The 26,703-nt window shown below is 40.5% G+C and overlaps 1 protein-coding gene across 1 annotated transcript; it reads left to right on the top strand.

The window, feature by feature from the left end:
• Positions 1–14,197: 14,197 nt before the first annotated feature.
• On the top strand, positions 14,198–15,122 carry LOC122656775 (ubiquitin-NEDD8-like protein RUB2). The gene is made up of 2 exons (XM_043851424.1): positions 14,198–14,779; positions 14,846–15,122. The coding sequence occupies exons 1-2, from the start codon at positions 14,207–14,209 to the stop codon at positions 15,101–15,103; spliced, it is 831 nt and encodes a 276-aa protein (XP_043707359.1). The 5' UTR covers positions 14,198–14,206; the 3' UTR covers positions 15,104–15,122.
• The last annotated feature ends 11,581 nt before the right edge of the window (positions 15,123–26,703 follow it).

Raw genomic sequence — 26,703 nt, forward strand, 5'->3', positions numbered from 1 at the left:
ACCCTATAATTAGGTGTTTTGAAGTAAGGTAACCCCATTTCCAAACACTGACATCAATCAATTTTCATTTCTCAATCCTTAATTGAAGTTTTATGTAAACCTTGATGATTATTTTATGATAGGATTCATAAACTAAGTAGGTGGTCTTGAATTTTTTTTCTTAGGATGGGGGTTGTTATTGTCACCGAAGGAGTTTTCAAAACTTCAAAGATTATGTTAAATGAAAATTAATATATCATCGTGTTAATTTTGTTCAGCAAAATTCTTTTTCCTTTATTGTATTTGGTGATTTAAAAAAAATTTCCTTCTTTTGAATGTCAGCAAGGATGTTTAATTTAAACATAAAGTTACGTACTATCTTGAAGGGCCCTCCCTATTCATGTTAGGCCAAAATGAACAAGGTGAGCATCGATATAACTATATGTGCATGTTAATATAAAGCAAATGCTAGAAAGAGCTTGACTTCAAATACCTTTTTTTTTTCTTGTATTTTTTAGCAATATGATTTTCTTTTGATGTGGGGATCTTCTTGTTGGAAATATGTCCATAAAATCCATAAATAAATTGATTATTTATAATTATGATTGCATGGCAACGGGTTGTGGTTCCCATAAATTTCCACTTCAAATCTTTTCATGACTCAGGACAGAATTGGCATTCTGTTCATATGGTCATCGTATTGTGTGGGCTCATGACTGTTGATTCAAGTACACATGTATGTGTACATTGAATATGATTACATCAGAATCTTGAATGAAATATTGTAAGTTGCTTGACGACAATATTCTCATTGATAGTTTTCAATTGGTCTAAAGACTTGAGAGGTCCTTATCGTTGCAGCTAGGCATTATGGGTTTTAGTATACCAACAATTGATGTCCCTCAGATTATATAACGGTGCACTGGATTCATGATGTACCAACGGTTAATGTCTCTCTCAATAGAGTATCTATAGAACGTTCCACCACCACACCAATGTCTTCATCTCTAGTAGTTAGTGATAAGAGAATACGACGGACCCCTACTCAAGAACAAAAACTTAGCTCAATAAATCTGAAAGGATGACTATTGAAGAGAAAGTTGACAATTGGTTTAAAAACAACTGATTCTGTTCCTAAGATTCCCTTTTCCTTTTTTATTAAGTCTTGGTCAGCACCAGCCAAGCCGGTCAACATCTACAAAACGCCGACGAAACCCCGCCGCTGGCACCAAATTTCGATGGGTTTTTTAGCCAACCCACTAGACAAAAATTTGGGTCAACATTCTGGGTTTTCAGGACAGGCGTTCTAGGTCGGGCCAGACCTACCACGTCAGTAAGGATCGGGTCGAGTCGGATCCGACACATCCACATCTTATTCGGCCCAGTCCAACCCATTATTCGATTCGGGCCAAATTGGTTTAGTTTTAACCCACCCCGGGTTAGTCCAACCTGGCTCGAACTGGTTTGTATTTTTGCAACGGGTCTGTTGTCGGGTCAATGGGTTAGGTTTAGGGTTGGTCAACAAGTGAGGTCAAATGGGTCAAACTTGACCCACAAGCAAAAATATTCCCAAGGAATATTTCATATTCAGTTTCCCTTTTTTTTTTTTGTTTTGAAAGATACTGTACCAACGTTTTTTGAAAATGTTTTTAAAAAAAAAATAAAGGTTACCAACGTACATAACACGCTTTACTAAAAGTAAAACGGTTTTACCCAAAACAAAACATGACACGTCTCATTCTTTTGAATATTTTTTTTTGAAAAAACAAATCAGCTAGTGAGATCCACTCGTCGCTGCCTTCGATGAGTGACGGTGAGTCCTGTGGTGACGATCACATATCGCCACGATCACATATCTTTGCGATTGTCTCGACGAGCCCTACACACCCATATAAAAATCTACGAATTTCGTCGATCAAAAATTCTGACCGAAACTCAAGAACGATCGAAACCCTACCCGTCTTTCACCATTTTATAATCAAAACCCAAAACGACGATTCAAATCAATTTTAATCATGTCTTATGTTTCATTAACACTGATTCTAAATCCATACAGTCTAGCTCTGATATCACTTGTTAGAAAAACCATGGGTTTTATTAAAACCCCAATCCCAGATCTCTGTATGAGTAACTAAAACACAGTGAAACAAATAAATAACCATGAGGGAGATGTGTACCTTTCACCACGTAGGCTAATGAAGAACAAATAAGAATAATCCTTTGTGTGTTGATGAAGAATACAAAGAACAACGCGAGTCCGTGTAGAAACTTGGACAACCACGATGGGGATCTTCTATAGTTTCTTAGACTCCCGTCCACCTCTCTTTCTTGTGGAGAAAAGAGAAAAGAGAATAACAATTGTAGGGACCCCTCATCATTAGTATTTATAATACTTTCCAAACCCTAACCCACTTCCACAATGGGCCAGGCCGGTCCGGTCCATTTCAATAAAATAAGTAGCAAGTCACGTCAGCCCCTGTATTTCTTGATTCCCATCAATGATCGATCCGATAATTAATCAAGCCCACATATCGTCATTAGAAAATGTCTAACATGATTCTCAAGAAATAAAAAGAAAAAAATAATAATAAGAAGACAAAAATCATGATGATATAATGATGGATTTATATTTTTCTCTAACCTCAAATTAAAAAAAAAATATTGAATTTTTCTTTTTCTTTTCTTGGGAACTAACATAGCCTTAGTTTTCTTACATAAATAAAGAAGGTAATAGTTTAGATAACATTTGAGATCTTTGTATTGTAAACAAACATAATAGTAGAGTTTGGTCATTTAATTTGGAAGGATTACAGAAGCATTCGGATTTGTGGGACACCATTTGACAATGTATTAGGTCCTCACATAGTGTTTGGTGAAGGGCCGAAGCAGAAGGTGAAGGCTCCATATAGTTAAAGTTGGAATTTCATAGGTTCATGCATGTATTGGTAGCCACATTGATGCCATTTTTGGAAGGTATAATGACAGAACTTGGCGGAGAAATCTTTCACGTCATTTTGATGTCGGACGAGAAAGTTACCAAAGTTTTTGTTTAGTTGCACAAAAATGGAGTGCATTGAGAAGGGGTTGAATGGTTTTGGATGAGCTTGGGGAGTATTTTGGTTGTTTTCTTGTAAAAAAAATGTGGTTACAGTAGCTTAATGCCTTCCCCGGCCCTTGTTCTCTCTCCTTTCCTTGGTTTGTGTGTCAAAACCTCAATTTTTGAGCCTAGATTCCAATTCTGGCATTTGGTTGGCAGGGAGGATGGAGTTCCGGTGTTTTTGTCATACATCGTATCATAATTAGATGGCCCAGATTGGAAGATTCCAAATCCAGGATAGTTATTAGTGCGTGTTACGGTGTAGTTGCAGTGATGCAAAAGACTCTCGCACCTGATGTATTATTGGTTTGGTGCATCGGCTTTCATAGATCGTGATACACTGTATCGCATAATCGACTGACAACAACTATGGTGTACCGTCCATGTATCATGTGCTCTTACGAGATTCTATTTCCTTGGCTGTGAACAGCCCCACTCTAGTTGATCGAAAAGATTTTGATTTGAGCCTCATTATTACACCCGTGTTTTGATAAGAAGATTGGACGATCAAAATTTGACCCACCTGAGTTCGTTACATTACAAACTGTAACACCGCCGCTGGTGAGGTTCTAGATGTCACGAACAATCTTCAAAATTATAGATTTGCCCCCGAGTTACCACTTTTGACCTGTTTAACTTTGCAAGGCCATATATTGGCCATCCAGACTCCAATTTATGAGTCGTGAAGTGTTGTGCACTCACAGAAACGAGAAGAACAAGTCTGAATGATGAAAAACGTCAAAACAAAAATCTGCAAAAAAAATCTTTTGTGCATGAAAGAGCAAGAAGGGGTTGTCTTCTTGATTTCCACACTAATAGGGAAGCGTGTAATGTTCTGAAACTATTCTAGAGGTACTGGTGATTGCAGCATTACTCTGCAAGAGGTAATCCCTGATTGTAAATCTCCATTTGTGATTCTAGGTTGTGTAATGTGTTGAGATACCTAGTTGGACTGTAAGCCTATTTTGGCGATTATATCAGGGGGATTTGCTTATGTTAATTGCATTTAGTCATTGTAACTTCAGCAAGTGGGGTGCTTGACAGAAGATTGGGATAGTAGCCCATGTTTGTGTGGTAACACAAACTAAAGCAGGGATTGTGAGTTCTTGGATGGTGGTTGCCATACGAGATTGAGTAGTATATCATGCAATATGCGAAACCCTTGTTAGGGTATTGCACCGTGGACGTAGGCATATTACCTAACCATGTAAACCACTGTGTCCTGTACTTTGTTTACTTTATCCAATTGTATTGGAGTGCATTTTCTTGCAAGATGGGTGTTCACACCTTGGAGACCTAGCTATTATGTTGGTTATGAGGCAAGGGTGCACACGAGCTATAGACTGGTACAATTGGGGTAATCCAACCAGTCGGTGTTTGTGCAGGGTGTGACAAGTGGACAGTACAGAAGGTTGTGTGTATCAGTGCATCAGTGTTAGCAGTTCTATACAAGTTCAGTGTAGTGCATTTGGGTGATTGTGAACAACTATGTCAGGGATTGTCATCAATACAAGGATATCAAGAACAATGTTGGGAGAATTTGAAAAGTTTTTAGAGACCCTAATTCACCCCCTGAGTGTCGACCTGGGATCATCAATAAGTCAGGTGATAATCTATATGAGAAGGTTTTTTGGTTGGAACTTAAATGCATGACTCTCATTTTTTACGTAGATTCCCTTGGAATATGAATCCAATCTATGAGAAGGTTGATAACACCAGTCCTCCCCCTGAATCATACCTTTTTTATATGGAAAAAACTACACTTCCTATGCCTAGTGAAGTGTTATGCTTCACTATCTACCATGGGGCAATACATGAGTGGGGCCACATAGTTGATAGTGAACCGTAACACTTCACCATGCATAGTGAAGCTTAACACTTCACCATGCATAGTGAAGCTTAGGAACATCCTAAGGAAAAATTGCATTTTACTAGTCGTTTGCTTTACTATCTATCTACTACATAAGTTTCACTATGGATAAAGAAGTGTTAAGCTTCACTATCAGCTACATGGCATAACATGGATGGGACCGGCCAGCCACATTGCAGATAGTAAAGTGTTACATTTCATTGTTCATAGTGAAGCCTAGAAAATGCCTTTTATGGTGCATCTTGTTGTCACCAAGGCTGTGTTTTGTTAAATAGAAATGGATAGAAAAGAAAATAATAGAAAATATATTTTTTTCTTTTCTTATTGTTTGGTTGACATAGAAAAGAATAGAAAAAAACATTTATGGTGTTTTTATGACATAGAATAGAAAAGCCAAAAAAAAATTAATCAATTATCCTACCTACATAATAGGTTAAACAAGCACCCATCACCATAATAGCACAACTATTATTGATGAGAAAGGGAGTTTTGGCCTCAACAAATATTCAAAGATGGTCATGATAAGAAACATTGAGATTGAGATCATTGTCGCAACAAAACCAAAAGAGATGGCATTTAATGTAATCCCATATTTCTTCAATGAGGTTGTTGAAAGTGTGTCCATCAAAATCTGACTTATTAAATTAATGAATTTAATTTTTGCATGGATTTTATTTAAATTTGGGCATATAAGTACGTTCCATAAGTCATAACCTAAAATGGGTCTCGACTGGGGACGGTATTGGACATCCCGTTTATATGGTCGTCATATCGCATGTTACCAGAAATGGTGATTTCAATGCATGGATGTGGGTACACATCGAGAATGTGTATATCTACGAATCTAGTATGTATATCACATGTAGTGCTTCCAGTTGTTTGAAAATAATATACATACCCGCCACCCGTTGACCCTTTGACCTCAGATATTATTTTTTGTTGCAATGTGGCATCACGAATTTTGGTAAGCCAAGGGTTGATTTCCGTTAGGACTGTACACTAGTGCACTGGATTTGTGGTCCCGCATTATAAATATGTAGGACGCTCAACACGAATTCCACTGCCCATTTATGGGCAATATCCAAGAGATAGAAAGTCAGTGATTGGTCAAACGGTCTAGATCCAGTGTTTATTTGAAATATTTTACGAATTTATTTTTGATATAAATTTAATTTATTTCAAAGTTTTGCGACCGTACGATCGCAATCACATATTCTCTCGATCTACGTGTATAATGAATTGGGGTTGGTAGCATTAAAGTACATACCTTATAGTCAAAAAGGTCTCGCAATTGATTTTCTGATCTCACTAAGTCTCTATTGGTTGTCGGGTATCGCCAATCCTTAGCTGATTATTCTCTCTTCGTCAAGTCTACTCTGACCAGTTATACTATAGTTCTTGTGTATGTTGATGACATCATTGTTGTTGGCAATGATCCCTTGTCCATTCGGACATTGATTTCTTTTCTTCACCATAGGTTCCATCTAAAGGATTTGGGGACCTTGAAGTATTGACTTGGCATCGAAGTCACTTGTAGTGGTACAGGCATATTCATTAACCTGCAAAAATTTCTAGATATTTTAACTGAGGTAGGTCTCTTAGGAGCCAATCCAGTGGCATTTCCCATGGAGCAGCATCACTGCTTGGCTGTTGACACTAGTCAGTTACTGCTCGATCCATCTCCTTATCGCTGTCTCGTTGGTCGCCTTATCTATCTGACCATCCCACGGCCCAACATCACATATGCCGTGAACACCTTGAGTCAGTTTATGCATCGGCCACGATAGCCTCCCTGGAGCGCGGCTCTACGCCTTGTTCATTACATCAAGACCTCACCGTGCACATGACTCTTCTTCTCGGCCGTAAGTTCGCTCACTATCACCACCTTCTCTGACTTTGACTGGGCTACCTGCCCCCTCTACACGATGTTCCATTAATGGCTACATCTCATTTCTTGGTAGCAGTCCGTTATCTTGGAAGTCCAAGAAGCAAATTGCGGTCTCTCGTTTCTCCGTTGAAGAAGAGTACCGGTTTATGGCTTCAGCCACATGTGAACTCGTTTGGTTGCATACTTTGCTCAAGGATTTGGGGGTTTCTTCTTCAATGCTCATGCGCTTATTTTGTAACAATCAGACTGCCTTCCACATTGCTACTAATCTGGTCTTCCATGAACGAACGAAGCACGTTGAAATCGATTGCCACTTTGTTTGAGAGCAGATCCAATTTGGCTGCCTTATTACTTCCCATATTTTCTCTCGCCTACAGCTCGCGGATATCTTCACCAAGGCCCTCGGACGAGACCTGTTTCTATTTCTTCTTTCCAAGTTGGGCATTCAAAATCTTCATGCTCCACCTTGAGGGGGGAGTATTAGCGGGATCTTCTGGAAGAGACCCACCCCAACTCTGCCAGCGCATGCCTTCTATTAGCGCACACACGCCCAGCTCATCAAGTTCACCTACCTCACCTACCTTATCCTCTTGTGTATATCTCCATTACTGTAATTTATTTCTTTCCTTTTATTTTTCCTGATTATCTTCCCCATTATAGGAAGATCTTCTTGTGATTTTATCTTGGAGAGATTTCCTCCAAGAATATTCTTTTGTATTTGCTGTACATAACTCTCAATAGCTGAGAGCATAATCTAGTGAAATCATTCACCCAACGACCTCTCTTAGTTTTACAGTCTTATCATGGTATCAACAGTCTAGATGATCTTTGTATCAGCATGGATGCAGTAACTCAAGCTGCTGCTACTGCCTCCAGCAGTGTGGTGCCCACGGCTGATCCCTCCTCTCCTTATTTTTTACACTCCTCTGATCATCCTGGCAGCCCCTTGGTGACCCAGCTCCTCACCGGCGATAACTATCCCACATGGAGCCAGGCTATCACTATGGCGCTTTAGGCCAAAAACAAAAGTGGTTTCATCACTGGAACCATTCCCAAACCTATTGCAGAACCGTTTCTCTTTGCCTGGCTTCGATGCAACAGCATGGTGACATCGTGGCTGATTCATTCGACCTCCCCGGTTATTGCGAATGGCCTACTATGGAACACAAATTCTGCTGCTATTTGGAAGGAACTCTCTGATCGGTTTTCTCAAGAAAACGCCCCATGGATTTTTGAAATCCGACGGGCAATTGCTACTCTCCGTCAAGACACTAGGTCCATCTCCCAGTTTTATACTGATCTCAAAGCCCTCCACGATGAGTTGTCCTCTTATCGTGCCTTGCCGGTTTGCACTTGTAATGCACTCGCACCTCTTCAAACACTATTGGCTGAAGACAATTTGATGGATTTCTTACAAGGGCTGAACAAGTCCTATGCCGCTGCCCGCAGCCAACTATTGTTGATGGATCCCCTTCCATCCATTAACAAGGCTATTCTCTTTTGCTTCAAGAAGAGCAACAACGAAGCTTAACTGAATCTTGGCTTCCTCAACCAGAGCACGCTGCCATGATTTCGCAGGCACATCCACGCCCCTCTTCTAAATCGGACAGCAGTTCTCGTCCGAAATATCATTGCACTCACTGCAATATGGACAGTGACTCCAACTCCCACTGTTTTAAATTACATGGGTACCCACCTGGGTTCCCACGTAAAGGTTCTTCATCCAACCATGGTGGCCACCATCGTGCCAATGTTGCTTCGACTCCATTGGATGACACTGTCATCGGTCCAACCACTGGATTGACCTCCTTCACAACCGAACAAGTGCAACAACTTCTAGCCTTACTTCCCTTCAGTAACTCTAATGGTTTGGTAAATTTTGTAGGTAATCCCTCTTGTTTCGCAGCCCTTTCCCACCCATATTGGATTATTGATAGTGGCGCCACAAATCATATGGTGTCTAATCTATCCTTTTTTTCTTCGTATACTAAAGCCCGACCGAATTTTTGCAAATTTTTTCCACATCTAACTCTCCATAATGTTTTACATGGTCCCCATTTTAATTGCAATTTGTTATCCCTATGTCAGCTTACCTCTACATCCAACCTACATGTAATTTTTTGTGACAACTCCTGTGTTTTTCAGGACCAACACTCGATGAAGACTTTTTCGACTAGTAGGAAACATGGTGGCCTCTACCTCTTGGAATCCTCGTCTACTTTCACTGCCGCCATAGTCACAGGATCCCATTTTGACCTTTGGCATTGGCGCCTTGGTCATCCGGCTACATCTGTGTTTCCTAATTTGCAAAATTTAGATAATAATGTTGTTTTTTCCAAGAAGTGCACTTGCACTATTTACCCCTTGGCAAAACAAACTCGCCTACCTTTTCCTTCTAGTACTATTAAAACTGCATGTTATTTTGAATTGATTCATGTCGATGTTTGGGGACCCTTTGGTACCCCATCCCATACTGGTGCTCGTTATTTCTTAACTGTGGTTGATGATTTTTCTAGGACTACTTGGGTTTATTTGATGAATCACAAGTCTGATGTGTCCACCCTCCTTCGAAATTTTATGGCAATGGTTACAACACAGTTTAATGTTTCAGTTTGTAAAATACGTTCTGATAATGCCCAGGATTTCTTTAATAGTCAAAATTTTGATTATTTCCGCTCATTGGGGGTTCTGTACCAATCCAGTTGTGTTCACACTTCACAACAAAATGGTGTCGTGGAGCGTAAACACCATCATTTACTCACCATTGCACGCGCTTTACGTTTCCAAGCAAATCTACCATTATCTTTTTGGGGGGAATGCATCCTCACAGCCGCCTTTCTCATCAACCGCTTACCCACCCCTGTACTCAAATACCAAACACCCTATAAAGTGCTTTTTCACAAGAAACCCATTTTCTCTACACTACGGGTATTTGGTTGTCTCTGTTTTGGTCGCAACCCTACTGTTAAGCATAAATTTGATCAGCATGCTTCCCTTGGTATATTTGTTGGCTACCCCTATGGTCAGAAGGGCTATAGAATTTTTGACCTTACCACTCAAAAAATTTACGTTTCACGGGATGTCGTCTTTCGTGAATCAATTTTTCCTTACAACATGCTCACAACCACCCCCTCATCCCCTGTTTTACATCTCCCTCCCCTCACTGACGATTCTGATGAGATTCCCACCCCACCACCACTCATCGACCCTACTATTCTGAAATCCCCACCACCACCCCAAAACCTCGACTTCGACTTACCCTCTTCCTCCACCCCTACTGAACTTGGCCCACAACTATATCCACCTCAACCCCATCCAACCGATCATCCAAAGAGAACCCTACCACCCCGGACTTGTGCCCCACCCGTTTACCTAAAGGACTTCTATGTTTCTGCTGCCCGCGCATGCTCTTCATCTACTGTTGGTTCAGGTACATCTCACCCTCTTTCTCAATTCCTATCGTATGATCGTTTTAGTCCTAACCATTTTTCTTTCCTTAGCTCCCTATCCCTAAATAGTGAACCTGCAAATTTTACCGAAGCTATGAAATTACTGGAGTGGCGTGATGCTATGCACGCTGAAATTGTGGCTCTTGAAAAAAATGCCACATGGACCATGGTCCCCCTCCCACCTGGCAAGCGAGCCATCGGCTCCAAATGGGTTTACAAAATCAAAAGGCATCTGATGGTTTTATTGAACGGTATAAGGCACGCCTTGTGGTAAAAGGGTATACTCAAATTGAAGGGGTGGACTATCATGATACTTTTGCCCCCGTTGCGAAGTTAGTAACTGTTCGTGCTCTCCTAGCAATTGCAGTGGCTCGCAGGTGGCTTTTGCATCAATTAGATGTAAACAATGCGTTCTTACACGGGGACCTAAATGAGGAGGTCTACATGACACCCCCCCCCGGGTTATCAGCGAAAGGGGGAGAAACTTGTGTGTCGCCTACAAAAATCATTGTACGGCCTCAAACAGGCCTCCTGCAATTGGTTCTCCAAATTTTCATAGGCCTTACTGCACTCAGGGTTCACACAATCTCAGGCTGATCATTCACTTTTCTTTCGTCATCAGCACAACACCTCCGTTTTCATCCTAGTATATGTGGATGACATCGTCATTATTGGTTCTGACATTTCTTCCATCACCACTGTGAAGAATCTAATTTGTCAACAATTTTAGACAAAGGACCTTGGGACCCTCAAGTATTTTCTTAGCCTAGAGATTGCACATTCCAGCTCTGGCCTTTATGTCTTGCAACGCAAATATGCCTTGGATATTCTTGCAGACTTGGGACTCTCTGGTGCCCAACCCGCTGATTTTCTTATGGAGCAGAATCTGAAGTTATCTGATTCCGAGGGTGACGTTCTTCCCGACCCTTCTGTTTATCGACGGATGGTTGGTCGGTTAATCTATCTGACGGTCACCAGGCTTGACATTGTGCACACAGTCAATATTTTGAGTCAATTTATGCATCACCCTCGCCATTCTCACCTTGATGCTGGAATACGGTTACTTCACTACATCAAGGCTACACTAGGGCAAGGCATTTTCTTTCCCCGCCAATCGGATCTCTCTTTATGGGCCTACTGTGATTCTGATTGGGCGGCCTGTCCAATGACCCGTTGATCCACCACAGGTTATTGTGTCTTCATTGGCTCAAGTCCCATCTCTTGGAAGACCAAGAAGCAAACCACGGTTTCTAGATCCTTGGCTGAGGCTGAGTATCGCGCCATGGCTGTGGCAACTTGCAAACTCACATGGCTCTCTTATCTCCTAAAAGATTTTGGGGATTTCCATCAGTGCACCCATCCCCCTTTATTGTGATAATGCGGCAGCCCTTCACATCGCCGCCAATCCGGTCTTTCACGAGCGCACTAAGCACATCGAAATAGACTGTCATGTGGTTCGTGAGAAGATTCAGCAAGGATTCCTTCGTACGGCCAAGATCAGTTAGCTGACTTATTCACCAAATCTCTTGGCCATGAGCAGTTTCAGTATCTACGGTCCAAGTTGGGCATCTCCAATCTCCATGCTCCAACTTGAGGGGGAGTATTAGCGCACGCACGCCCAGCTCATCAAATTCACCTACCTCACCTACCTTATCCTCTTGTGTATATCTCCATTACTGTAATTTATTTCTTTCCTTTTATTTTTCCTGATTATCTTCCCCATTATAGGAAGATCTTCTTGTGATTTTATCTTGGAGAGATTTCCTCCAAGAATATTCTTTTGTATTTACTGTATATAACTCTCAATAGCTGAGAGCATAATCTAGTGAAATCATTCACCCAACGACCTCTCTTAGTTTTACAGTCTTATCACCTTCCATATTTAGTTTATCTCTTCATATTTGTTTATATCCTTATTATATACGATTATAGAAGTTCAATCCAAGTTAACCTTCAATTTTTTCTATTATCACATGTGATATGAGATAGCTTCTGATTTCTTTCCATCTTCTCCTTCTCTTTCTTGCACTATATAAGAAGCGAACCTTGTAAACTTCTACTTGAATCAATACAAATCCTCTTCCATATTTTCACAAATACTGTCTTAATTCTAAGAATTGTCATCTAGAATTCGAAACATACCTATACATCATCGTAGTAATTATTCTTAATTCTGGCTGTTTATTAGAAATGAGAATTAGAATTGAAACCAAACATGCACTAATTAAATTCGAGGAAAAACTTAAGTAATTAAGGATTTTTAACAACCACTAATATGGTACAAATTAAAACAAAATATGGTAGTTCTATCTATTCTATAGTGTGTGTGAAATAAAATAGGTAAATTATTATTATCATAAAGGTCGGTTATTTATCCAAACTTCACAAGGCATCTATTTTGACTTGTGGACAAATGATGTGTCCATTCTGACCGTTGCATAGAGAGGACATAGTCTAGATTAGCCACATGTCAAATTTTAGAGTCTAATTTAATCAAGGGGAAAAAAGATGCTCTGTAGGAGTATGGTTCCGGTGCCCAAACCCAAGATGGAGCAAAATGACCGCAATGTCCCCATGAAAGATGGAAATCCCACCCTTGTTGATGCTTCCGTGTGCTCCCAATGGCCAACGCATTAGCACAGGGGCCATGCTCCCGGACACAGAACGCATTCTCTTTAATCAAATATCCTTTTTTGTGTTGGCATGCTTCCTGTATGTCCATGAATGTGCACCAGTACTATAGAGTTGGAACTAAGGGTGTGTCAATTGGTTCAGTTTCGGTTTTGGTTTGATTCAAGATAGAACATATGGAAATGAAACCGAACCAAAATCGAAAAAGTGCCTATTTTCAAAATCAGGACCGAACTGGCATGGTCCGGTCTCAGTTTGATTTCATTCGATTCCTTTCTTGGCTTTTAACGAGTTTGTATTCGGTTTGGATTTTTTTTATATGTTTAGGCTAACCTTTTCCATCTTAATTAGCAAAAAAACCCATATTGGTTAGGGTCATAACACATTAAAATTTTTCCAAACATTAAAAAGAACAGAATTTATCATTCAAATTACCTGGTTCCTTATTCGTTTTGGTTTTGATTTGAAAATAAGTAATTCGGTTCGCTTCAACGTGTTAATCCTGAAAATGAAACCGAACCAAACTGAAAAAAATTTCAAATTTTGAAAACAAAACCTACCCGATTTATTTTGGTTCAACTTTGTTCAGTTTTGATTCTACATTAACATCCTTATTTGGACCAGACGATTACATTAAATAAAATGTAAAAATAAATTAATTTTATTTTTGTAAACAAAAAAATGGCTCAGATATTTGTTCTAATTTTACGCCGTAACAAACGGAGCCTAAAAACCTAAAATTAAGGAAAAAGAACGTTAATCGGTTAGCCTCCACTGAAATAAAAAATCGCATCCAAGTTTGTACTTTCATTGGCTACCCCGATGCAAGGCTAATGAATTCCCAAGGTGGGCTGAATTCAGGAGGTCAGGAAAATTATCACTTCCGTTTCCCAAATGACTCTCATAGGTACGTTACACAAAATTGAAAAGGACTATAATTTAGGAAATCGATAAACCTGGTTGGTAACAGTTACCACCTAAAATGCAGTATCACAAGAGGAGTGTGGACTCCACCCGGGCAGAGTATTCGGTCAGGTGTCCTGAGTGGATCCCACCCCCTTCTTGTGAGAGTCACTAGGAACCGTACCGATCAGGGAACCGTAGATGATAACAATTCTTTGCCCAGCTAAATAATGTGGGTGGAATGTGTATCAATGAGGATGAAACAAACTGTTTATCTCCCTTCTCCAAACTCCTTCCAAATCGGCTTAACAGTTACACATAAGAAAGAAAGACCTAAGAGAGTATGAGATGATGATTTGGGAACGAAGAGATCGAGATCAGATTCAGAGATGGATGTCTTCTTTGAAATCCCTAAAGGGAAGAGATTCACCATTGAAGTGGGTTATTTCGATACAGTACTGGAGATGAAAGAAAAGATCCATAAATACGAAGGTATTCCAATCTCTCGACAAATCCTAGTTTTTAATGGTCAAGTCATGGCTGACGAGCATGACACTGAATACTATGAAGTCTTACATCGCTCTCGTATCCAACTCATTCTAGAACCCGAACCTCCTGCTTCAAATAAACCACCAGCATCTTCAGCTTCTGTGGTGAAATTGGAAGAGTCATCATCAACTTCATCTTCTCCACCAAGAAAACTTCAAATCCTAGTTAAGAATTCCAAGAGACAGTTTCCTGTTTCTATGGATCCGACGGATACAGTTTTAAGGTTGAAGGAGAAGGTGAATGAGTTAGAAGGACTTTCTCTCAATCGATTCAATTTATCTTTCATGGGTGTTGATTTGATGGAAGATCGATCTCTTAGAGATTATGCGATATCTGACCACGCCGAGGTTAATGTCATTAAGTCATTATCTTCTCTTGTTACGTCTACACCATCTACTTCTGCTGGTGCGGCGGCCGCATCACCTGCTACTACGACGACAGCGGTGGCGGTGGCGGCGGCGGCGGCTTCAAGTTCTAAGAAACTGAAGTTAACGGTGTTGCTGAAAGGAGGAACCAAAATTCCTGTTGAAGTGAATGCATCTGACAATGTTGGGGAATTGAAGAAGGAACTTCAGAAGCTGCATAAGCAACATAGTCATCCCAATATTCCAACAGAAAGTTACTTCTTTATCTTTAGACAGAACGTGATGGATGAAGATCGCTCTTTCCGATGGCATGAAGTGCATCAAGGTGATACCATTGAGATCTTCAATGGAATCGTAACCGGTGGATTATGACATGTTTTTCTCTCTTCCTTTCTTGGAGGTAGGACTCTCCACTTTGTTGTTAGAAACTCTGATTGCAGTCCAAAACCCTTGAAAATGGATTTGGGAAGAAGAAGCAAAAATTTTTTATAGATTTTTTTTATTTTTTAGAGTATTTGATTTAGCAATTAAAATAAGTCTAGTTTTTTTTGCTATTTTACTGATTAAAAGAAGAAAAAACTAGAAAAAGTCAAAATCAAAATGCATTCATGGTTGTTCCAAAATCGATTCTTATTTAATTTTTCAAATCATGGATTATTGATAGGGAATTTCAAGAAAAACTAAAAAAAATTTAAATGGTTGGTCGGATCATTAATTTATTTAACATTTTTCATATGGGCATGATGGAAAATTTGGTAGCCTATCTTCATCGATGGCCCTACTCTGTTCTTCATAGTTGGAAAACCAAGTTTTTTGATTCCACTCGCCTTTTAGAAAACCTGAAAACCTGGTGACTCGGCCTGATTAAACCTGGTCAGGCCGAGTCATGTTTTTTTTTATTATTAAAAAATAAGAATAAATGCTATATTGTTATGGATTGGATGATGAAGACAGCAACGCGGGGAGAGAGAGAGAGAGATGGCTTCCTTTCATTTATATACAAAATTATAAATGCTACATCGCAATTTTGAAGAAGAGAGAGAGAGAGATCCATAAAGTATTTTTTGTCTTTATTGTTTTACACATTGAGATTTACAATAGGTTGTTACTTATTATATTTATTGATATATTCACTCATAATCAAGTAGTATTTATATTACCAAAAAAAAGTAAGTAGCATTTATGTATTAAAAAATTGACACAACTCGCCTAGTTAAAAGCATAGTTATCAAGGTGTCGCCTTGGCAGCGACGACATGGCGTTGGCTCCTTAATCACCTTGGACGCCTTGGGCGCCACGGCGGGTGCCTTGCGGCCATGGCGGTGTGGCCTTGATTTTTTACCTTCTAAAACGCCATGGTCGCATTCCCGCCTTGATAACTATGGTTAAAAGTGACTAGGATTAAAAAATCGAGTCTTGCTTGACTCGGGCAAGTCAATACCAAGTCGCATCATTTTTCATCTTGGCCGAGTGAATGCATCTGACAATGTGGGGGAACTAAAGAAGGAACTTCAGAAGCTGCAAAAGCAGCATAGTCATCCCAATCTTCCAACAGAAAGTAATTTCTTTATCTTCAGCCAGAACGTGATGGACAAGGATCGCCCTTTCCGCTGGCATGAAGGGCATCAAGGTGATACCATTGAGATCTTCAATGGAATCGTAACCGGTGGATTATGACATGTTTTTCTCTCTTCCTTTCTTGGAGGTAGGACTCTCCACTTTGTTGTTAGAAACTCTGATTGCAGTCCAAAACCCTTGAAAATGGATTTGGGAAGAAGAAGCAAAAATTTTTTATAGATTTTTTTTATTTTTTAGAGTATTTGATTTAGCAATTAAAATAAGTCTAGTTTTTTTTGCTATTTTACTGATTAAAAGAAGAAAAAACTAGAAAAAGTCAAAATCAAAATGCATTCATGGTTGTTCCAAAATCGATTCTTATTTAATTTTTCAAATCATGGATTATTGATAGGGAATTTCAAGAAAAACTAAAAAAAATTTAAATGGTTGGTCGGATCATTAATTTATTTAACATTTTTCATATGGGCATGATGGAAAATTTGGTAGCCTATCTTCATCGATGGCCCTACTCTGTTCTTCATAGTTGGAAAACCAAGTTTTTTGATTCCACTCGCCTTTTAGAAAACCTGAAAACCTGGTGACTCGGCCTGATTAAACCTGGTCAGGCCGAGTCATGTTTTTTTTTATTATTAAAAAATAAGAATAAATGCTATATTGTTATGGATTGGATGATGAAGACAGCAACGCGGGGAGAGAGAGAGAGAGATGGCTTCCTTTCATTTATATACAAAATTATAAATGCTACATCGCAATTTTGAAGAAGAGAGAGAGAGAGATCCATAAAGTATTTTTTGTCTTTATTGTTTTACACATTGAGATTTACAATAGGTTGTTACTTATTATATTTATTGATATATTCACTCATAATCAAGTAGTATTTATATTACCAAAAAAAAGTAAGTAGCATTTATGTATTAAAAAATTGACACAACTCGCCTAGTTAAAAGCATAGTTATCAAGGTGTCGCCTTGGCAGCGACGACATGGCGTTGGCTCCTTAATCACCTTGGACGCCTTGGGCGCCACGGCGGGTGCCTTGCGGCCATGGCGGTGTGGCCTTGATTTTTTACCTTCTAAAACGCCATGGTCGCATTCCCGCCTTGATAACTATGGTTAAAAGTGACTAGGATTAAAAAATCGAGTCTTGCTTGACTCGGGCAAGTCAATACCAAGTCGCATCATTTTTCATCTTGGCCGAGTGAATGCATCTGACAATGTGGGGGAACTAAAGAAGGAACTTCAGAAGCTGCAAAAGCAGCATAGTCATCCCAATCTTCCAACAGAAAGTAATTTCTTTATCTTCAGCCAGAACGTGATGGACAAGGATCGCCCTTTCCGCTGGCATGAAGGGCATCAAGGTGATACCATTGAGATCTTCAATGGAATAGTAACCGGTGGATTATGACATATTTTTCTTTGATCTGTTCGTTTCTTGGAGGTAGGATTCTCCACTTTGTTAGAAACTCTATTTATAATTCAGAATCAGTTGAAATCGTCCAAAACCCTAGATTCTACTGGACTTTTGGGAAGAAGAAGCAAATATTTTCATAGATTTTTTTATTTTTTGAGTATTTGATTTAGCAATTAAAATAAGTCTAGTTTTTTTTGCTATTTTACTGATTAAAAGAAGAAAAAATGAAAATTGAAATGCATTCATGGTTGTTTCAAAATCGATTCTTATTTAAATTTTCAAATAATGGATTATTGGTAGGGAATTTCAAGAAAAACAAAAAAAAAATCTAAATTGTTGGCCGGATCATTAATTTATTTAACATTTTTTCATATGGGCATGATGGAAAATTTGGTTGCCTATCTTCATCGATGGCCCTCCTCTGTTCTTCATGGTTGGAAGGCCAGGTTTTCTTACTCGACTTGCCTTTTAGAAAACCTGGTGATTCGACCCGGTTAAACCTGGTTAAGCCGAGTCATGTTTTTTTATATTATTAAAAAATAAGAATAAATGCTACATTGTTATGGATTGGATGATGAAGACTGCAATGTGGAGAGAGAGAGAGAGAGAGAGAGAGAGAGAGAGAGATGGCTTCTTTTCATTTATATACAAAATTATAAATGCTACATGACAATTTCCAAGAAGAAAGAGAGAGACAGAGAGATCCAAAAAGCATTTTTTGTCTTTATTGTTTTACACATTTAGATTTACATTTATTAGTTGTAACTTATTATATTTATGATATATTCACTCATAATCAAATAGTATTTATATTACCAAAAAAAAAGTCAATTGTTAGTAGATTTTCCACCTAACACACAAACTAAGTCAATGATATATGCTACTATAACAACTCGAGAATCACCATGGGTCACTTATGTTATCACTACAGTGAAACCTCAATTGTTACTAGGGGCCTGAGTCGATCGAAGCCACCAAATCCACCCAGAGGTAGACCCCAATGATCAGTGGTCATCCCTGACCTGGCCTCTCTCCCCCGCAATCAACAAGGAGCCCTAATCACCCAACACCTAAATCCCTATTGGTAAGGGTCGTAGCATAGGAGAAATAAAACCTAACCGCAGTTATACTACATGCAAAATCCTATCGTCTCGAGCGGTATTCCGAGTGCATCAATGTCCCATACCATCTAGCACCCAGGTACCAGCACGATACGGCGCATACAGGCCAATATGACAAGCAATAGCAATTTATTCTGTGGGCTTCCGGTACCGGCACTCTCGGCATTGTAACCCGGCATAAGTAATGAAATATAATTCACAACCAAAATCATATACTCCATCAATCAAGAATATAATGCAAGTATGCAACATGCTTGAATGCAATTCAGTATAATAATAGATATGCATAGATATAGTCAAACCCAAACAATCACCCAAACCCACTCACATTTTCTAGTATTTAGTTGTTCAACTAGTTGTCGGCTCTCGGTCGTACTCCAATACTCTTCATCGAGCAAAGTGCTATATCCTAAGATTGATTGCATCAAAAGCAAGTATTAAATACTGTTTAAGTGGACATGGAGTCCAAGGGATCCTTGGTTTAAGGTCCAAACCAAGGCCAGACTCAAATCAGAAGAAGACAGCAATAATGTTCGATCCAATCGACCAGTAGTGCTGGCAGCAACGAAACAGAGGGGTTTTGTTGGATTTACATATGGTTTCACACCATTAGGCTTTGAGTGATAGTTTGGAGAGTACCCACATGATTTGTCAGGGTTTCACCCAAAAGCTTTGCACTGGTTGATCCAATCAACCCATTGCTCAAATGTAGCAACATGGCATGGTTTCCTATTTGGTTCACATGAATGACCTCCCATATGATGTTTCAAGTCATGGGACTGATCAGGCTCAGATTTGGTTCAAGTTTCTGGTAGTGGTCGAGTGGTATTGGTCTATCCAATGGACCAGTGGCAATCGACCGGTACTGTACAACTAGAGGATTTTATATGGTTTCAGTATTTTATCTTAATTCTACTTATCCAAACCTGGGATTTATGATCAGCAAGCATAGGCTTGTTATATTTAAGCTAAATTTCATAGTCATGTAGAAAAATCTAACATGTATGGAGGTTTTGGGCTCATGGCTCATAGAGGTGGCCATGCATGGTTGTCAATGAGTTTCTCACATGAGTGATTATAGAAACCAAACATGAAAGGGCTTAACTTACCCCCTAACAGTTTTGATTTAGGTATTTGGTCATGGATTCAACATGCAATGAGGGAAAACAAGTCTTACATCATGAAACTACAACCCAAGCTTACTATATGGCATGGTAGATGGCCATTCCTAGGCTGGAATAGGTAATTACTGAAGTCTGAGCACAGAGTAGGACATCTGAAAGGTCTAGAAAGGTATAAATCGACTTGCATGTGAAGACCGTAGTTCCTAAGTAAGTGAACTCATGAATTACACCACATAGACATGGTGGATCATGGCTAGATAAAAGGAATCGGTAGAATGATCAAGATCTAATCAAGAACACAACATAAACAACAGAGAAAAAGAACCCATGGAGTGTTACCTGATGATCCAAGTGCAAGGAAGAAAATCCAAGTTTCCTCCCTTCCCTTCTTCTTCTTCTTCTTCTTCTCTTTTTCTCCTTCTCTCAACGATTTCTTTTGGCTAAAGAAATGAGTTTTAGTAATAGAGTTGGGTTTATATAGAGGCTGGCTTAAGGCCTATTTGGCTAAGGTCATTTTGGCTAAAAACACATTCTATAGCCTATTCCTAAGCACTTAAGCCTATAGGTGGGCCCCACATGGTCACATTGCTAGGGTAATATTCCCACGGGTTAGTTGGGATGAGGGGAGGTGATTCATGGTGGGAAACACTGGGCCCCATACATCAGAGATGAAAAATATGCACAACAACAACACTGGTTGATCGGACTGGGTGATCCAAATCGACCAGTGCGAATCGACCAGTGACAACAATAGTAGGAAAGTTTGGGTTTGAAGTGGAATTTTAGATCACTAGGAGGGAGAATTGGAAAATGGTTTCTTCTAACAAAAAGAATTCATATGAGTCTAGTTTATAACAAATCAAGAATCGAGGCAATCGAGTTTTAGATGGTGCAGTTATGTCATTTTAGCTGAACATGGGTCAATCTACCAGAATATAAGAATTTGACATTCGAATTGGGATTTAACAAGCATGTAAGGAATTGAGTTCTCATCATGACATGCGAGGGTTTGGATGATCCAACCCCAACCTAGACTAGAACTTGTTCATAACCCTAGTCAGATCTCAAACCCAAAACAGGCTGAAAGCACTCTACTGTTTTGTGTCAGATCATCCATAGGCCAAGGCCTTCGCGTGACCACCCACCTACATGTATCTTAGGTAATTTATAATGTGTATTTGGATAGGACCTTAGAATCAAGGCATTATTCCTACCGAAGGCTATACATTTGGTGGTGAACTGTACAATTGCAAGGAATTTGTGTTTGCCTTCTTAACCATGTGTAGGTCCTCACGAACAGGCTTATGTCCTTTATCTCGACTACTCGGTCAAAGCTCCACAGGTTGGCCCAGACCTCCAGAACTACGAGGGGGATGGTAACAAATAGTAAATAGGGTCAGTAACTTACCCCACTTCCATCACGTTGTGTCCTCCGTGACCCCCAAAGAGTTTCCTCACTGTGATGCTAACTTCATCGAGGGATGAAGTGTCGATATGGCACGACACGGGGTGTTCCTTTCGGTACTCCTCCCTCTTTGGACTTGTACTAGGAGGCTAGTCGATGAAGTCGCTATCGACGAATTCCCCCTACTCCCGATTGAGAAACCTCTCCTTGACGGTCAAACCCGTGTCAAATTCAATGATCTTGTAGCTGGGATTGACCATCATTGAGAACAACTCACCAACATACATGGTAGCACCATCTACACGTCACGAGGTTAGAGATAAATCGGCGATAATCATTCCAATGTCATTCCCAGCCAATAGGATGTCGTCAACATACAATGATAGGATAAGAAGCCCTGCCTTGGACCGTTTAACATACACACAGTGGTCCTCTTCAATCATGTCAAAACCTATAGTGGTAATGGCATGGTGAAATCTAATGTACCACTGCCTAGACGATTGATTAAGGCCATAGATGGAACGTTTGAGACGGCATACTTTGCGCTCATGTCCCTTCTTCTCAAAGCCCACAGGCTGAGCCATAAAGATCTCCTCGGCCAGTTCTCCATTGAGAAAAGCAGTTTTAACATCCATTTGGTAGAGCTCCAAATCCAACTTTGCGACAATGGCTAAAATGAGGCGTATTGAGGCCATTCTCACCACAGGGGAGAACGTCTCATCATGGTCTATACCCTCCTTTCGGGTATATCCCTTCGCCATAAGACGTGCCTTATACTTGTCAATTGACCCATTTGCCTTTTGCTTGGCCTTTAGGACCCACTTGTTCCCGATGGCCTTGCGCCCAGGTGGGAGATCAACTAACTCCCAGACTTGGTTCTTACTCATAGAACTCAACTCATCTTCCATAGCAGCTTGCCACATTTCCTTAGCTAGAGAAGAGAGCACCTCACTCACTGAGGCTGGCTCATCCTCATCCCTCGGGGCATAAAAGAGGGCAGCGTCCCCTTCAATATCAAAACGACGTCGGAGAACGTGTCCACATGCGTTCTCACGCGCAGAGGGGGTGACCTACGGGTTGTGCACTTTCATTAAGTAGCGTACTCCCACTAGGTTGATGATCACTCTCACCCTCTTTGGCGATCTCATGATGAGTGTTTAATTCCCCACCCTTGCCAAGAGTAGGTGAGACGCTTTCATCAGTCTCTATCTCAAAGAGATCAAGGTCTCTACCTACATCACTGATGCTAGGGAAATCGGTCTCAAGAAAATCCACATCGCGGGACTCACTCTCTTTTATTCCTCCATCTTGATGTTCACCGTACACTGTTTAGCCTTTTGAGGTATCGAAATATCTTATAATGATACTCTTTTTAGCTCTAGAGCCAAGTTTCCCAACCTTATGGGAGGTACTATAAACATATCATGCACATCCCCATGGTTTCATATGCCCCAAAGTGGGCTTTACGCCTTTCCACAATTCATAGGGAGTGGAGGGAACTGACTGTGATGGCACACGATTAAGGACATAGGCAGCAGTCAACATAGCATCCCCCTAGAAAGATATTGGGAGGTTGGCCTGCACCATCATCGATCTAACCATATCTAAAAGCATCCTATTCCTTCGCTCTGCTACACCATTTTACTGTGGAGTGTGGGAAATAGTCAGCTGCCTAGTTATTTTTTTTTCCTCACACATCTCTTTAAACTCTTGCCTTGCTGATTCTCAACCTCTGCTACAAAGCGTTTGAAGCAATCTAGCGCTTCATAGCGGTGAGCGATCAGATACACATAACCATATCACGAATAATCATCGATAAAGGTGAGAAAATAGGAAGCACCATAACGTGCCTTCACGTTCATTGGTTCGCAGATGTCCGAATGGACAAGCACTAGGGTCTGGGTTACCCGTTTAGCCTTTCCAAAAGGCTTCCGGTGGGCCTTACCCGCTAAATAGGCCTCACATGTTGGTAGGTTGACTTTAGCGAGTGAGCTAAGAAGGCCTTCTCGAGCTAACCGTCCCATCCTATCTCGACCTATGTGTCCTAGTCTAGCATGCCAAGTAATTGAATCTGGACTAGTATTAGAATCAGCTACAAAAGATGAAGAGGAAATAATAGGAATTATCAAATCTAATTTAATAAAATCATTCTCAAGCCTACAATGTCCAAAACTACTACTATCCAATCGTATCTCAAAAGTGTCACCATAAAAAATAAAAGAATATCCTAAAGTCAATAATGCAGTAACTGAAAGTAGATTATGCTGGATTTCTGGTGCGTATAGCACATCGTGAAGTAGAAAGATGCGTCCAGTGCGCAAGGTGAGCTGGTAGGTACCAACTCCTCGAATTGCTTCACTAGTGCCATTCCCCATGTATATACTTTGGGCGCCATTCAAAATCTTTCTATAATCTATGAACCCTCCTCGATCTCGCGCTGTGTGTCTTGTTGCACCTGTATCCACAATCCAATTAGATTGGGTTTGGAAAACCAAAACATGTGTACATACAAAAGTACAGGAGCGAAGTGCCCCATCTTCTGGCAGTTATAGCACTTGACCTTGGTGATATCTTTCTTTCCACCTCGCTTGCCATGTCGATGCTTGGTGGTCTTACTCCCAGTTGGCGCAGCTTTCTGAGCTTGATCCTGATTCCCAGTGGTCATTTGTCTTTTGTGCTTAGACCCATTCTTGCGCTGCCCCGCTTGGGCGACAAGGGCATGTGATTGGGTTGCATCTAGGCGCTCCGCCTCTAGTTTCACATGAGCGGCAATGTCATTAAATGTCTTGACAGTGTCGTTATGTGTCAGAACTATCTTCATCTGCACCCAGGAATCAGGCAACGTCCTGATGACGGGTTGTACTTGCTACTCATCGGTAAGGTGTACCCCAACATTATCTAATTTTTGGATCATGTCTTTCACGACCCTGAGGTGTTTAACCATAGTGTGCTTGGGGTCATTACGGTACATCTCAAACTTCAAGGTCATGGACCTAAGTATGGTCGTGGATGTACCTCCACAGTCAAGCCTTACCTGGTCCCACATGGACTTGGCAGTCTCGCACTTCTCATACTGGTCGATAAGATCATCGTGCATCGTGCTTAACATAAGAAAGCATGTACTATGATCTCTCTTAAACCAAATGTTGCAAGCCTCTTTTTCTTAACGGTGACGGGCGGTAGTACCCACTTCGGGTGGGGCCATCTAAGATGTCAGGATGTCTAGGTAATCTTGCTCATTAAGTAAGAACTTGGCCTTTCGGTGCCTCATGTCATAGTTGGTGCCATCCAACTTGTTGTCTTGGTTAAGGTCGGCCACAATAGTCTTAGAAGTCATCACTACAATGTGCAAGGGAGGACATTTAGTGTACATCCATAAATCCATAAATTTGTTCAAGAAACCCTAATTAAAATTAATGGTACCCTTTCCCACACGGTGAGACCAAAAAACTTCGCTAAGCTGGTAATCAAATCTCACAATGTGTGGGTCTGGGGACGTATAACTTTAACTGATTTCGAACAAATGTAGGAGAAAAATAAGAATCCCCTAACCACTGTTTAATGCGCCATACATATGGGTGCGCAAGGGACTCACATAAGAGACCCAAATTTGATACTCGAAGTGATATGCAGAGTTGGTACAAGGTTGTGATACACAATGCAATAGCTCCCATTACATGGCTTCTCAAAAAATATTAAAATTACAATCAGCTCTTTACATTTAAGATCCCTACTACAAACTACCGGCGAGCACTGCACTTTGTATCACTTCCAGATACTAACTCTAACACACATCTATCCAAATAAACACATCACTTGAAGTACCAAATCCATCCCATGAAGATATAAAAATAATAAAACACATGGTGTGCATGGGATAGGGTGTTTGACAGCGATACCCTAATGACAGCGTCAAACAGGGCTGTACCGCAATGGGGGGAATCATATGTTTCTTTATTAAGAAATTGGCCCTGGGTGATCTCCTATACACGTGGAAAAAATATGGGACAATTTGGGGCAAAACCCTATCTCCCATTTTTCTCCCATGGATCTCACAAAATGGTTTCTCACTAATGGGGGTTATATATGACATAAATAAAATACCCCAAAAACAAAAAATTCTACAAGGGAGATCCCCAAAATTTGATGGGGTCCATAAGAACAAATCATAAACAATACATATATCAAATTACATGCATAATAAAAATATGATTTATCCCTAGATCAAGAAACCATATAATAACCAACTCAATAACAAGTTTGGGAGTTCTATGAGTAAGAACCAAGTCTGGGAGTTAGTTGATCTTCCACCTGGGTGCAAGGCCATCGGGAACAAGTGGGTCCTGAAGGTCAAGCGAAAGGCAGATGCGTCAATTGACAAGTATAAGGCACGTCTTGTGGCGAAGGGATATACCCAAAAGGAGGGTATAGTCTATGATGAGACGTTCTTCCCTTTGGTGAGAATGGCCTCAATACGCCTCATTCTAGCCGTTGTCGCAAAGTTGGATTTGGAGCTCTACCAAATGGATGTTAAAGCTGCTTTTCTCAATGGAGAACTGGACGAGGAGATCTTTATGGCTCAGCTTGTGGGCTTTGAGAAGAAGGGACATGACCGCAAAGTATGTCATCTCAAACGTTCCATCTATGGCCTTAAGCAATCGTCCAGGCAGTGGTACATTAGATTTCACCATGCCATTACCACTGCGAGTTTTGACATGATTGAAGAGGACCACTGTGTGTATGTTAAACGGTCCAAGGCAGGGTTTGTTATCCTATCATTGTATGTTGACAACATCCTATTGGCTGGGAATGACATTGGAATGATTGTCGCCACTAAAGAGTGGTTGTCCTCTACTTTTGAGGTGAAGGACATGGGTGAGGCCAACTTTGTGTTGGGCGTGAAGATTGTGAGGGATCGCACTAGGAGACTTCTTAGTTTGTCTCAAGATACTTACATAAAGAAAGTCCTGAAGCGGTTCCATATGAGCAACTCGAAACCCGTTGATACTCCAATGGACAAGGCATGCACTTTGAGCCTAGACCAATGCCCTAAGAGTGATGAAGAGAGAAACCAAATGTCCAAAATACCCTATGCAGTGGCAGTAGGCAGTCTGATGTATGCAATGATGTGCACGCGTCCAGATATTTCCTTTATCGTTGGCATGGTGAGCCGTTACCAGAGTAACCCAGGGCCAGCTCATTGGCAAGTAATAAAGAGGATACTTCGATACCTATGGGGCACTGCAGACCTCTCGCTCACCTTCAGTGGTTCAAACTTGAGACTGAGAGGCTACAGTGATGCTGATTAGGCTGGTGATAGAGATGAGCGAAAGT

Source organism: Telopea speciosissima, chromosome 3, assembly GCF_018873765.1.
Source record: "Telopea speciosissima isolate NSW1024214 ecotype Mountain lineage chromosome 3, Tspe_v1, whole genome shotgun sequence".
Taxonomy (NCBI): Eukaryota; Viridiplantae; Streptophyta; class Magnoliopsida; order Proteales; family Proteaceae; genus Telopea; species Telopea speciosissima.

What these genes read in the sequence shown, in the direction of transcription:
- LOC122656775 (XM_043851424.1), top strand. Translation starts at nt 14,207, where the DNA reads ATGGATGTCTTCTTTGAAATCCCTAAAGGGAAGAGATTCACCATTGAA. An exon ending in CTACTTCTGCTGGTGCGGCG is followed by an intron (nt 14,780 to 14,845) that starts GCCGCATCACCT and finishes TCAAGTTCTAAG; the next exon opens with AAACTGAAGTTAACGGTGTT.